The 15481-nt window shown below is 32.4% G+C and overlaps 3 protein-coding genes across 4 annotated transcripts in view; 1 reads left to right on the top strand and 2 right to left on the bottom strand.

Moving 5' to 3' along the window:
• The first annotated feature begins 1707 nt into the window (after nt 1-1707).
• LOC146536121 (uncharacterized) lies at nt 1708-7256 on the top strand. Its single transcript, XM_085190368.1, has 2 exons — nt 1708-1898; nt 5988-7256. The coding sequence occupies exons 1-2, from the start codon at nt 1863-1865 to the stop codon at nt 7077-7079; spliced, it is 1128 nt and encodes a 375-aa protein (XP_085046494.1). The 5' UTR covers nt 1708-1862; the 3' UTR covers nt 7080-7256.
• Nucleotides 7257-7270: 14 nt separating this feature from the next.
• LOC146536120 (uncharacterized) lies at nt 7271-9072 on the bottom strand. The gene is made up of 3 exons (XM_085190369.1): nt 8839-9072; nt 8185-8388; nt 7271-8033 (listed from the first exon to the last, which is right to left on the bottom strand). Exons 1-3 carry the CDS (start codon nt 9070-9072, stop codon nt 7746-7748), a joined length of 726 nt encoding a protein of 241 aa, XP_085046495.1. The 3' UTR covers nt 7271-7745.
• A 3947-nt stretch (nt 9073-13019) lies between these two features.
• Nucleotides 13020-15481, bottom strand: part of mtg (mind the gap) — a 51217-nt gene continuing 48755 nt past the window's right edge. For both annotated transcript variants that reach the window (XM_085190077.1, XM_085190078.1), the window contains 2 exons: nt 15029-15251; nt 13020-14613 (listed from right to left, as the gene is read on the bottom strand). In XM_085190077.1, the coding sequence (XP_085046203.1) occupies nt 13817-14613; nt 15029-15251 (1020 nt within the window). In that variant the 3' untranslated portion in view covers nt 13020-13816. The remainder of the gene's footprint in view (nt 14614-15028; nt 15252-15481) is intronic.

Below are 15481 nucleotides of genomic sequence, written 5' to 3'. Positions count from 1 at the left end.
AATTACACAATAAGATCGTTCTATTAACAACTTTATCCATACAAATGACATCATTTAAAAACGTACCGTTCATAAATAACTTTCAAGTATTACGAAACCTGGTGTAAGTTAATTTAACTGACGATTAAGGCATCATTTTATGGTGTTTGTTATATCAACTGGTACATTGACCTGACTTCACTTAGTATACATTTTTTAGGTTTACGCTGTTTCCCGCACACAGCAGGGTAGGCAGGGAACCTAGTGTTAAAACATTCCATTCCCTACTTTCCACCGAATTTTGGAGGCTTTGCGTGTTGAGTGGCGGACTCAACGCCGCACTTTGCTTCGACACCAGAGAGAAGAAATATAAATTTAAATATTTTTTTTCATTTCATAGAGTGGGCATCGAACCCACAGCTTTTATTTGTATGGTCTCGTTAAATATACAATTAAAATTAAATAAAAAAAATTATGTAAAATTTCAATGAATATAGTTTCACGGACGTTGTTGCAGGAACAAAAGGAACATTATGCTAAGCTACGCAGTTCCCCACTCTCAAATTTGCGTGACATTGCGTGTTCCGCGGAACTCAACGCTGCGTTCGTTCACCGTGAAAGGTAATGATATTAGTAATGATATAAATAAATAAAATATAATCATTGCCCTGAGTGTACACTCATACGCGCTCCCACAACGCAACAACCACCTTAATTCTTTATTTCACAGCTATAACCTATATCAACTCTAAACTTGTAATAGAATCGTGACGGATCGATGTCTGTGCGTAAAACATACATATATAAGAAAAAATATTATTAATGGCATTTAATAATGTAATTAGAACTATTAAGATAATTCCGTTCCCCGATATTCCATTGAATTCTGGAGGCTTTGCGTGATGAGTGGCAGAACTCACTCCGCTTTGCTTCTACGCCATATCGAAGGTATAAAATAGAAAGGAATCCACAACCTGTCACATTTACAGTCACGCTCTTGTGCCATTGCACCACGAGTGCTCTCAAATTACATAATAAAGAGAATTAATCACTCTTAACATTACCCAACCTCATAGTGATCTAAATGTGTCACTAAACACTTGTAGGATTAAACTTGCAAAGTTGTTTGTATGAGAATTAATAGATGCAGAGATGAGAGAGCGCACGCGCAGCCCGTGAAATGTTTACTTTAGAGATGTTATGACCACCTTATATTAATTTTAATTACGAGTTAAAGCCCCACCCGGAGGAATGAATATATTCTTTTCTACGTTATTGCAAAACAGATCGCCCCATTGAGCTTCAGAGTCAGGGTAGAAAGTGGAGAACGGAGTGTCTTGCGAATCTATTAAGATTGAATTGACACTGACTCTGTTCTCACTGACATGAGAGACAAGACAGTGTTTAATTCGCAGTCAGGGGAGTGAAATATTTATTATTTTAATTACCTCACTGTGCAACCGCATTAGAATGATCTAAATTTCTGAGGCAACTCTAATAATATAATCTAACCCACCGGGTTACATTACTACGATTAACATTATGTAAGATAGCCTTAAATTCCCCGATAAATGAACTATTTAACACAAAAAACAAAGGAACAAGTAGTTCCTGAGATTAGTGTGCTTAATCTAACAAATTAATATAGATAATTAACCTTACACAAATGTAGTGGTAATAACATCTCTACTGAATGTTTCACACCTGAACGCACTCAAAGTATCTGGAGACACGCACCGCACTACGGCGCTAACTTTCGAGCGAATCCAACGTATTTTATACTTAATGTTATTTTAAATTTAAAATATTAAATTTAAACTTTAAATTTCTTGTGTTTTTTTTAGTGATTTTGTTTAAAATATCGTGATTTTAGGAAATTCAAAATGCGTACAGACTGGACAGTTTATTTGTTTGTAATGGTAAGGATTTCTTTGTTATTTTTGTATTATTGGATACCAAATTGGACATTAGTTTATTTCGGTCTATATATAATATTTCGAAAATAATTCAAAACAATTATACTGTATACTAATGGAATATTTTGTCACTACTTTTCATTTAATATACCTTATTCCTTCATAACAAATAATTTTGCAGTAAAATGTCTATATTAACAGCCACAACTATACTATAGCTAATATATTTCGTTATTACTTCCTCACATCTTCCGCATCTTGCGGCTTATACAAAGACTAACCTGACAGTCCCGTATAAGCTAGAAGTAAACTAACTTGCAAATTTAATAAAATCTGGGTGTAAAAATATATTATTGTTTATTGCGACCAGTCGCTTTGGTGACAACGCAAAGCGCGGTGTTGTGTTCCGCCACTCAACACGCAATGCCTCGAGAATTCGACGGAAAGCGGAATGTCTTAAACTAGGGTCCCTCTTCATGCGGGATACGATCCCTGCTACATGAATAAAGAAAATGTATTATTGAGAAAATAAAAAAAACCCGACCGCTTAATTAAATAAATATATCCAGTATCATTTATTAAAACCGTTACACTACACTGATTTAACAGTTACAACGGAACAAAAGAAAGGACATACATACGTGCGCGCTAATAACACAACCCTCCTTTCGGGCTCAAATAGGTAAAAAGCAGTAAAACGCACGTCGTTGCGTGTCTCGTAAGTCCAAAGTGACAGCCACCTGCATACTGCACGTGATTTATCGTATATACAATTCTAAAGTGTTTGTTGTTTTTTCTAATCTTTTGCTGCATCTCTTTGATAGAAAGAAAATGACAATAGAACTTTCTTTTGTATATTATTAAAGAATACGAGGAAGATGAATAGTTCCGTTAGTTAAGCTTTTATAATTTTTTTTAAATATTATTTTACCCTAATGATTAACGAGATTTGACAATGCTGGCACAAAATTTTAATGTAATTTAAATATAATTAGTATAACATATTTGCTGATTTAATTATTTTTTTAATTCAAAATAAAAATATAAACAATCATATTTAGTAAGGAAACCCATCAAATACGAGTCACACTCGTCCATGTTGTTAAAATATTTCTCAATTGCTACTTTTCTCATCCATAAACAAAATCTTTCTGTGAACTCCCTTTGCGTACCGCTTTAATTCTTCTTTTCATTTTATCCCCTAGTGAAACTGTTGTAGGTGGCAAATCCTAAATTATGTTTTAAAATACAAGACCGGATTCTCGTCTCCCGAGTTAAAATCTTTTAAAATCTTTCGGAGAAATCTTGTCTGTAAGAGACAAGATTTCTCCGAATTCTTTCCCTTCCTGGTTTGACCACCATTTTTTTATAGGTGGACGATCAGATCTGTTTCTGTCACAAACAGAAGATTTCATACAGCGATGTTGTTCTCTTTATACCAAAATATTGTATGATATTAAAATAAGGTATATTTTATCATCACAAATTATTTTACCTTACTAGTATATCGGTACGAAAATACTATACATTTATATAAAAATCTATTTTTTTTCTAATTCAGAAGTAATATTATTAATATTTGTTTATTTTCATTCCAAGAGTATTTCTGGCCAGATTTACGTTATGTATATAAGAGGCACGTAAAGTATGTATATCTAGAGTATTTAAATACCGTTACACATATTTATTTACATTCGTATTTAGAGTAGACATACCGTTTTAGCCATAAAACGTAAAAAAAATAAAGTTATTAAACTTTCTAGAAAGTAAAATTTAGTTTTTATTGCTATAATATATATTTTTGTTTGTTGTGCATTTTCTCTACTATAGAGCTTTATCTTATCTATTCAAATAAGTATAATAAATGAGAAAGTCACTATTTCCTTATGTCTTTCTATTATAATATCATTTTAATATTAAAATATTGAACTAATTGTAATAATTAAAAGAAAATCTTTTGTGTTAGTAATTGTAATAGAAATAATGAAGAATGCAAAACGCGGCGTTGAGTTTCGCAACACAACACGCAATCCAATTTTTTTTAATAATAAAATATAGAAATAATAACAGACGTATCGAGTCAAGGTGCAGTGTGACACAACGTTTGACTGTAAATGGACAAGATATAGATTCGATTTCCATTCGGGGGAATGAGTAGTAGTACGGAACGGAAGGTTTTAATACTTGATACTATCTTGCTATAAGCGGGATACGCCAAAAGAATATAGAAAACAATAACCTCATTTTGCAAAGTCGGTTAATAAAAGGAAATGTGTCTATTACTCGCGTAGTCATGTGTTAAGTGGCACGATCATCTAGAACGAGTGCGAAATAAGATACTAATTCACATATGATATTAATAATATTTCCTTAGCACGCTGTAAAGAGCCCGCAAAGAGCCTATCCTAGGCAGGGGAAATCTAGTGTTAGGACAATTTGTTCCCCATTTACTCCCCAATTCTGAAAGCATTGCATGCTGAGTGGCAGAAATCAACGACGAAGATTCGGCGGAAAGCGTCTTAATGAGAACAGAGTGAGCTAAGTGTTAACACTAGGTTCCCAGGTACCCTCTGCCTCCTATGCCACGTGCGGGATACAGCGTGAAGCTAAAAAAAAACGAAAAGACGGTCTCTTTATATTTTTATACGACAAATATTTGCTGAATCACTGCAAAACGCTAAACAAATATGGAAGTGAAATATCTATTTATCAGGCACAGTTCACATCTGTCAATTTAGTAACACCCTGTAGTCTGTATATATAATTACATAATTTTACACATTGTCATTCGTTATAACAAGAAATTCAATTGAAAGTAAGAATGGATTCGCCACTTCGTCCCACAATTAAGTGAAATTCAACGTCAGATTAAACAATTTTTAATTACGTGAGAAGTACATACTCGTATATGTTAGTATGTTTGTTTCGAGATTCTTTTATTGCAAGCATAATAGCCAATTTGTATGAAATTTGAAAATTAAAATTATTATTGTATTTTCAACATAGAATAAAACAAGTGTAAAAACACTCCATTCTCAGTTTTCTACCCGTATTCAAGTCTCGCAACGTTGTACTTTGTTTCGCCAGAGCATAGAAAATAAATACATGAATTCTCCAAATGAATATTGATCCCATGAACCTTTGCTAACGTAAATCTAAAAAAAAGAAACAAAAACTTTAACACTAAAACTAAATAGAAATTACAGAAAATATGTATTTAAAAGAAAAGTTAATTATTATTCTGTCAGTGAATGGCATTCAACCCAGACCTAAGACCCCTGAGGAACTATCACAATATGAGAAAGTCAACGCAAATGCAAATGGGGGTAACGGAAAAATAAACATCTTTTTGTATGTTAATATATATGACATGTTTATGAGATATATGCCTATGCAAATAAAATTAGAGAAAGTATGTTTTTAAAAGAAATTTCTTTTATTCTCGTACTATGCTAATCTGTAAAAAGGTCTCTGGTAAAGATTCTTCTTCCACTACTCATTCCGCAATGCCTCTAGAGTTAGTGAGACTGTTTAGTTTATCATGATTAAAACCTGCGCCTCTTAGAAACCGACCAAGCGCTCTGAGCACTAAGCCATACGTCCTTGTGAAGCTACATTGAAATTCTTCTTCACTTCTTACAACTCATTAATGTTATTAGTACCTTGGTTGGGGATTTTTCTAAGAGACACAAGTTCAACTACCGCTACGTTCAAATTTTTACAATTTTTCTAAAAATATTTATCTATTCATAGTATGCGGAAACACTTCAAAATTTTAAATATAAATTAAAAAAAAGTTTTTAAATGATAAGCATTATTGAAAATATCGTTTGTTTGTCAATCGAAAAACGATTTGTTCAATTAGCAGAAAAGAGAGACGGATTTATATAACTTTTTTCTGCATAACAAGGTAGACAGAGAAAACCTAATGTTAAGATACACCGTTCCTCAATTTTCAACTTCCGTGATATTGCGTGTTAAGTGGTACTCCTTAACGCTTTTTCTTGTAACCAGAGTAAGGAAATGAAAATAATTTATTCCCCCTAGTGACTTTTGCAATAAAATTTTATTTTTTTCTCTATTTATTTTCAGGTAACAATGGCTACATCCTATTTATCACACGCAGAAGACCGTACACATGACTTATCAGAGTCAAAATCAGATAAAAGAATATCGAAAAGAGATGCCACAATCTTTATTGAAAGCTATCCGATAGAGCCAATATACAAACATAGACCTAAAATAATTTACAGAAGGATATCTAAACAAAGATATACAAGTAAAAGTCCAAAACCAAAGTATGGCCCACCAATACACTATAGAAGTAAATCTAGGAAACCAGTAAAAAAGTATAAGGGTAACACGAAGCCAAAATATGGACCACCTCATAGTTACAAGAGACGTCCAACAAAATCCAAATATGGTCCACCCAAAATGAAATATAAGTCAGTGTATGGTCCACCTAAACAAAAGCCAGTTAGTTACTATTCTCACGAACCTGCAGGTTTTGGAGAGCCTCCAGCAGACGAAACTATTGATTATCCACCTAAAAAGCATTTCGGAGAGCCACCGCTTGACTCCTATGGTTCCGCCGTAAGCGCAGACGTGATCGACCCTTACATTCCAGATCATTTCTCTCCACCTTCTTATTCAGATACATCGAGTTTTGACAATTTAGATACTAATTTCGATCAAGACTTTAGACCTTGGCAAAAATTCCACGAGCAAAGTTACGATAACAGCGTTTCATATTCTAAGAAACGACCCGTGTATGTCCGACCTGAACCATTCGATTTCCATGAAGATTTCGACTTGAATCCTTATTATTATAACGAAAAACATAGCGAAGCTTTTGATGAAGAACCAATAGAAAGAAAGAGACGACCCTACTACTTGAGTGAAACTGTCAAATTTAAACCTAGAAGACAGAAGCCAACTCCTGAACCCGATGATGAAGTATTAGTTGGAGGCCGATATGCAGAACCACCAGCAAGATTCGTACCTAAATACCAACAAACCGTTTCTTTACATTCAGAAGATGACGACTTCGTACCTTTGAAGGGATTTGTTGATCCTGATATTGCAATATCAGCAACTATTTCTCCTTACGTAAATTATAAACATAGCAATGTAGCTTTTAGTCCTCAGAATCTTAACGATGCATTTAGTATAGTAGATAAGTAATCAATATTACATTTAAAATGTATAGCTTTAATTTGTATTAAGTTATTTATATTACTGTGCTTATTTATCGGTATAAAATTGTATAGAACTTAAAGAACAAAAATACGTTTGTATAGAACAGCTATCACCATAAAGCACATTTCAATAAATTGAAGTATATACTCGTACTTTCATTCATTCAATTTCTTTTGTATTGTCCACCACAGTCACTCTATGAGGTAATGTGAAAAAATAAAAAGAAATATTTTTGTATTATTTAATTATATACCCACAATTTGAAATATCTTACAATAAGACTAATACGAATGTAAAAAATCCATGAAAAAACAATCATAATAAAACTAAAAGAGTTACAATACCTGTTCGCAAATAATTAAGTTTAAATTTTTAAAAAGCTATAAATAAACGTCTATCAACTATATGAATCAGAAGCTTAAATAATAAGTCTTAATAAATCTAAAAAACACAGTATACAGTATCATTCTAAAAACTAATATTTCTTACACCGCTTACATCGTAAATACGTATTTATTATAATGTTAACTTTAGTTTACGATTTGATTGCAAGTGGTTTACGAGTTGGTTGGTTGGTAGATTTAAAAACGGACTAAGCTTAAAATTGGCAACGAGAAGTTATTAAACAAAATTCTCGTTGCCTATTTTAAGCTAAGCAACTTTTTTGTCACTAACATTCGCTCTCGGTAACCGTCTTCTCTTCCTTGCATTGCCACAAGCAGCTCTTGCAGCTTCACACGCTGTATGAGCAGCTTGCTTAGTAGCTGCACACTCAGCACAAGCACATTGTAACTTATGCTGGAGATGAGCTAACCTTGACCTAGATTCGGCTAGATTATGACATTTTTCTTGCAATCCATATTTAACTTTCTCTAACACACAGTGAGTCGCTTTTTCCAATTGGGCTGATAGTTGCACTGACTGCATCATTATTTTATGCTGTAAAATTACATGTAGTCATTACGCATGTCTAAAAATATTTTTAACAAATAGTAAAATATGAAGGAAATATCAAATTGAGCTACCAAAAAATTCAAATAAAATGAAAACGCGGTGAAATTTTCATAACAAAATAGCAGGGAATACTTACCTGTGCAGTAGCTTGCTGAGCAGCTTGGACAGCGGCATTCACAGCTGCTTGTTGCTGATGTACTGCTGCAGTGTTCTCTGCAACGACAGCCTCTGCTTCCTTTACTTCTTGTTGGAGTTGCTCAACGACAGCTTGTTTGCCCGCAAGCGCTGCTTCAGCAGCTTTAGCAGCTTGAAGTGCCTTCTCTGCTAATTGGGTTTTAACCTGTAATAAAAAGGAATTAACATTTTTTTAAATATTTTGTGTTTATGTAAAATATAAGAAAAAAATAATTAAATCAGCTTCACGCTGTATCCCGCACACAGTAGGTTAGGCAAAGGGAACCCATGGTTAAGACACTCCGTTCTCCACTTTCAGCCGAATTCTAGAGGCATTGCGTTTTAAGTGGCAGAACTCAACGTCGCACTTTGTCTCGACACTAGAGCAAAGAAATGGAAATATAAACGTTAACAAATATTTCAAACAAACGTCGCGTTACAATCATACCCCTGTACCGCACCGCCACGACGCGACGGCCTCATGTTAAATATTACATTTTGTAAATTAAGATCAGTTTCAGCAGCTACTAAAATGATATAACCGAATTCCAAAGTAAAAAAAATCAAAGATTCGTAACAAAAATTATGGAAAACACGAAGGCTTATTAATACGCACCATATGTGCTGCTTGAGCTCCAGCTGCATTTTGTGCAGCTTGAGCAGCCTTGGCCTCAGCTGCTGCTTTTTGAGCTATACTCGATGCACACTTGGCTTTACAATCCCGAGGTGCTTCTCTCACTTTATTGTCGTGTCTTTTAGAAACAGATAAATTACTATCTGATGATTGTAATGTTGGATATCCTTGCACTGACACGAGAAGCGTCACAAAGAATAACGTCCAAAATTTCATTCTTGAAAATCTTGTCTCCTGACGTACATTTAGCAGCAATATTGAATTGCCTCAAAAAACCTGATTTTGTCGTCTACATAAGTGGTACTATCAAAAATAATAATAAACAAATGCTTTGTAAACTTGATAACAAACCACAATCTGATGACACTATATTTCTGTGACAAGCAGTGACTGACATGTTCCAAATTGAAATTATTATTTTTTGCAAAAATTATTGAAGAAATTGCGTGAGGAGTTATTGCGGAATACAAATAACATACATAACATGTTTTTTTTTAATACTTATTACTATGTATATATTACTATGTGAATACAAGAAAAATAACATACTTAGACACTATAGAAATAATCAATAGTTATACACTTATAGAGAAATAATATATAACTCTGGCATGTTAATAACAGAAGAAAATCTCCTTTTAAATATTTATGACAATTAATTTGTCAATGTCCTTTTGTGCTGTAATTCCTTTATGTAAAATTATAAAGTTTTCATTTGGAGAATTTAAAGGAAATATGATTTTGAAAAACAATTGTTAGAGGTAAGGTATACTAATAATTGTAGTAGTATAGTAATAATAATTTAGCAAAAAATATCTGTAGACTAAAACTCAATTGTAGATTATAGAGGTAACCTGATGCAGAAGACTACGGTCAACCATATCCACAACCATTTATGCGTTCAGTCATAAACCTAACTAGGGAAACCAAAATATTTTCAATAAATATTATATCTAAGCATTTTCCAATATATGTTAATAAACAACTTACAACCATTGCATGGAAAATTAGACACTTGTTAACTGTATCATCACTTTTTAAACAAAAATATTTTGTTTAGCAGGATGCAGCTATCCTGCTCATAGCAAGGTAGGGAGAAGAAACCTGGGAAACTAGTGTCAATTCCCCACTTTCCGCCGAATTCTGGACGGATTGCGTTTTCTATCGAGCCAGAGCGAGGAAATGAAAATATTAAGTTTCTTCTACTAGAAATCGAAACCACAACTTTTCGCGTTGTCGGTTCCTAGATAATTAAAATGTATAAATGTTTCAGGAGCTACATCAGGTATCAGGAACGTCAAGCCACGTCGAAGTGTGGAGAAATATAAAAGATGATTTGCCTCTCACTCTACGCCTTCATCGCTTCAGCCACACTGCTCGCTTGCGTCCCCGTCTGCTATCGTCAGTTTGAAATGAATAAGCTCATCAAATGTCTAAGAAAATAGAAATAAAATAGGATTTTTCTAAAATGGTCATATGCCTGTCTTTTGTCACAGCCTTTGTTGCGGCTGCCTGTATATCTTGTGCCCCGATACTGTTAGATAGTTGCTTAAAAAAATCTTGCAGTAAAAGTAAATCCCCTTGTCGAAGTTCATGTCGCTGAGGAGTTTGTTTCCAAATTAAATGTTTTGCCTAAAAAGGATATTGATAGATATTGGAAGATTAATAAAATTGTATAGTTGTTAAGATGTTGGTTTTATTTTGTTTATTTAATTAAATAATTTAATTTCCATTTAATGTCATATTGACGAATTGGTCAGTGCTCAGCCGGCACGCTCGGAACGCTACAAACTAAGAACTGAACTGAATAAATAAATCAAAAATATTTTTCGTGAAATAATTTGTTTTTATAATTTATAAACTTTTTTTATTACTATATAAACATTTTTTTGATCAAAGTATTGTGCTTTTTTTCTTTCTTTTACTTTTCATTAACAATAATATCAATATGGTATTGAAAATATGAAAAATTTCTATTAAATAATATAATATCCTTGTATAGGATATCTACCCTACACATATTAAAGAAAATAAGAATTGCAAGTAACCAGAATGATCAACTCGAAGGACTTAAATAATCAAAGTAAACGAAAAGCTAAGAAAACTTACACACTAATTGAATTAAATATAAAAAGTCTCAATATTTATGACAGATATAACACAGAAATTTAAATTTAGAAATATGATGAAAAGAAAAAACTTACATATTTGTGTCAAATTTGACAAAAGTGATGAAATTTTGAGCGAAATATTTGTGAATTTAATGTAATCATGAGTATTAAATTACTGTGGAATTGCGCCAGAATAATTCTGTTGTCAGGATTGTCGTTTGGCATTTGAAATTTTATTCCAAACTTTTCTTCTGTAGTACGTACGTACATTTGTTTCTTATTATCTAATGAAATTCTGCCTGTAAGCGCGACGGTTGTGGTTCGATTCCCACTTGGGGTGACGAAATATTTTCATTTCCTCAGTCCCGTCCCGACAAGAGAAAACCTAATATCTTAAAAATAAGGCTAAAAATGAGGAACGGAAGGTCTTAACAATAAGTTGGGATAAAATATGAAGCTTAATTCCGTATAAATTTAATATAATTTAATTTGAAATATTTTATTACGTTTATATTTCCATTTCTTCGCTCTGTCTATTGAGTACTGTCACTCAACACTCAAAGCCTCCAGAATTCGGCAGAAAGTGGGAAATGGAGTGTCTTAACACTAGGTTCCCTCTGCCTACCCTGCTGTGTGCGGGGTAGGCAGAGGCCGTAGTAGATACAGCCTGAAGCTGATTTATTTTTAATTTATTTTTTTTTGTATTACTGTTTTGTAATATTATTCAAGTCGCTGCTGCAATATATTAGCAATAAACATAAAATTAACATTGCTGTCATGCATTTTGTACTTCTCATCTCAGCAAAAAACCTTTAAAGTAAATAACTCTATGACACTTAAATATTTTAAATAAAAAAACTTCATATAAATATTTCCATGTAATTTTGTTCTTCAACATGTTACAGGTTCAATTCCATCAGCCTACAAGTCATATGATTTGTATATCACTGCTAAGTCTGTTAACAACCGCAACGCTCATAATCTGCGTGCCCTACTGCACTCAGGGGCTTTTTGCCCGTAAATGCGCGTGCCCTACCGTACCCTTATGCCCTGATTGTGGGATGCCCTACTAGTGTTCTATAGAATAAAGTTTTCTATAGGAGTAATTCTACTTTCAACTGACTTATGTAAGTTAAAAATATGATTAACATGATTAATATTATATTATTTCGTAATCAGTTTTATATTATAATATTATGTTATAAGCCCTTTTTGAATGCGAGATCATATGTATGGATGTTAGATCTCATGTGTGGGTGCGAAGATATGGGATCACATGTGTCACATCCAGACAGATAAGTAATATAAAATGGAAATTTAATTTCTTCGAATGGGAATCGATCCCACAACTTGACGCGTTTACAGTAGCACTTTTGTGCCCCTGCACTACGACTGGCGTCAATTTTATTACGTGTATAGGTAAATATAGATAAGTATAAATTTAGATAATTATCCAAAGTAGTGACTATTTTTATTATTTTTTAATACTTTTCTTATACTTACAGATGCTACAAACTGAAGACATTTTCATGTTGAAAATTTATTGTATATAACAAAAATCACTATAGTGTACGATGATCTGTCTGTCCGCCTGCACCGCGCTCGTGGCGGCCGGCATGATAGCGATAGGGCCCATACTGTGCGAGAAGTTTTGTGGCTGTCTACGGAAATCTAAGAAATAAATTATTATTTATATTGTTATTTATATATATTATAAAATAAAATATAAATTATTATAAAAATGTATGTTTCTTTGATAGCTTCTATTAGTGGTCTTGAGATTCCGTTTTAATTATCTATAAATATATTGAGATGAACATCTCAGAGTTGAGAGAAGTTTATCAATACAGGCCTGAGTGCGGCACCTAACTCTAGCCGCAAGTATTGTCAATTGAGCCTATGGCTGGACTATGAGACACAAAAACAAGTTTTGGATTCAATTTAATAGTTCTTGCGATTAGCATGTTCAACCATACAAACTTAATTACAAAAAAAAACAAAATTAAAATTATAGAAGTATATTTTAAAGAGATTAAAAGTAAAAGTCACATAATAAGGAAACAATTTTATTTCTAAACTAAAACATACACCGTAATATCACTTGACTGATTCAACTAGAGCTATTGAGCAAATATTCCTACATCGGCCGGAAGTCAACAGGCCTAACTCACAAGTCAATATATATTTTTTATTTTATATAAAAATATAAAAATAGATTTATATGAAAAGAAACCATTGTCTTTCCTTTTTTTATTCTTCGTCATTTCATAATATTTAATAATAAAAAGAAATAAGTCATGATTGATGATTTAATTTAGGTTTTTTTATAACAAAATTACTACTAATGACCTACAAAGCCTTTAGTAATACTTGTTATTAATATTATTTCTTTTCATTACCAAATCTAACTTAAACGATATACAATTATTAATTAAATAAAATATGTAAGTTAGGTCTCTTTTCAAGCCTCGATATTAAACTCAACGCGTAAAATAAATAAGTTAACAACGCCCGACGTATGACACAAAGTATCATTAGTTTGGTTGTTTCGGTTTAATGAGGTTTTTTGGTTGTTTTTTGTATTGCGTGGTTGTTTATATAAAGATACTTATTTCGTTATACTATATACATCATTCTGGTTCCTAAATTGTAGATATTTTTAATAAAAAAAAATAATTAACAAAAGAACACAAGTGTAAACAAAAAAAGTATCTCAACACAACACAACCTAAACGAAACAACCACAAAGTATCCCGTTCTCAGTTAACCGTACAACAAAAGTATCCGTAACCGAACTATTGATACCAATAAAAAAACTAAGCTTATTTGACTATAATTTTTATTTACTACTACGATCTGTTTCGTCTATACTTTGTAGGAACAACTATAGTTATAGCTTCCTTCTTAAATCTTGAACTATAAGGTCTTAAAGTATCAAAACTTTTTGGTACTTCATACTTATTTAAAGTTTGTGAAGCCGGTCGAACTATATGAACTTTTTCATTATTTATTATAGTTATTTCTTTTTCCGTTTGTGTTTCAGCGCTCGATCTGTAAAATCTTCTAACTGGAGGTAAACTTTCTGTTTCTTTTAAAATCGATGGGTCGATTTGATCAAAATTTTCTAATTGATCTGTTAATTTTTCTTGTTTTATATTCTCTAATGGCTGTATTTCTTGTTTTATTATTTCTATAATTGATGTAGCTTCTACAGGCACTTGAACAGTAGTTGTAGTAGTACTAGAAGTGCTTGTAGGTTTGTTTGTAGAATAGTTATTTCTTGAAACCATTCTTCGTCGCTTCCTTTCGTCGCTTTTGTTTTCGTCTTTGGTATTATTGAAGTTAATGTCTGCATTTACTTGTATTAATTTGTAAGTATCATTAGTTTTGTTTGTTTTCCTTCTATTTCTGTCAGTTGCGTTATTAAACTCCCTTGTCCCGCGATAAATTGGACCTAAGTTAGCATAATCATTATTGTTATTTATGTTGTTGTTGTTATTATTGTTGTTGTTATGTCTTTCATCGATAATAGGTAAAGATGTAATGATCTCAACGTTTTCATTGGCAGCTGGTTTTGAATCTTGGTTCTCTAGTATAGTTATAGCTTCTTTGATACCATCAACGTCTTCTGGATTTGATTGTTGTCCTGGAAATTACATTTATAGCGATTAAAATTAATTATTGTGTATTTACTCGTTTCTACATGCAAAGTAAATTTTTTACCGAAATTTTTATTTTAAATATACATTAAAGCAAAGTTATAATAGTATTGTATATTTTTTGGGAAAAATTAAATTTACTGTCTGTTTCTGTGCAAATAAACTAGGTTTATAGTAAGTTTTATACAAATTAGTTCAGCCTTTTTCTTGAACACTTAAGCTATCCATTCATTATCAAATTTATTATTTTATATCCACCCTCTGTTAACAAGACATTGCACACCATTGAGTTCCGATACTTAACATACAATCTCCAGAAAATTAGACGGTTTGTAAGGAACAGTAGCTTGACACTAGGTTCCCTGTCTCTGGATAAAATAAAGAATAAATATATAACTTTACCTTCTTCCATCTTCTTATAAGACGAGAAGAACGTCAGAGCCTTCATTAACTGGTAACTCTTAGATACCGGTATATTAGTATCATATAAAGAAGAAGAACTCGCACAGTCCACGTAGAACCACCAATTACATTTTAATATGGTTTGATCGAATAAAGTAGATTCGGGGCAGAGGAAAGATTTCATTACTAAACCGTCGTCTGTTAGTGCGCATACGTGGAATACCTGGAATTTTGAAGTTTACTTTTAGTTATTGTCTATAGTTGTTATATTATGCTTGTGAGTTCAAATTTTATTTTGTTGTGTTTATTGTACAGCGGATATTCATTTATTTGCAAATATAGTTAACTTAGCACTTTTAGTAACTTTCAGTTAGTGTGTTATATAAATAGCACTTGATAGTTAACTTAAAGTTTATTAAAGGTGCCTGGTTGGTTAAAAAATGGAACTGAAGC

This window comes from Heliconius melpomene, chromosome 9, assembly GCF_056956725.1.
Source record: "Heliconius melpomene rosina isolate 202511_hmr_F chromosome 9, ASM5695672v1, whole genome shotgun sequence".
In the NCBI taxonomy this organism is placed as follows: Eukaryota; Metazoa; Arthropoda; class Insecta; order Lepidoptera; family Nymphalidae; genus Heliconius; species Heliconius melpomene.
Note: the sequence above shows the minus strand (reverse complement) of the source record. Positions and strands in the feature narration are given on the sequence as shown.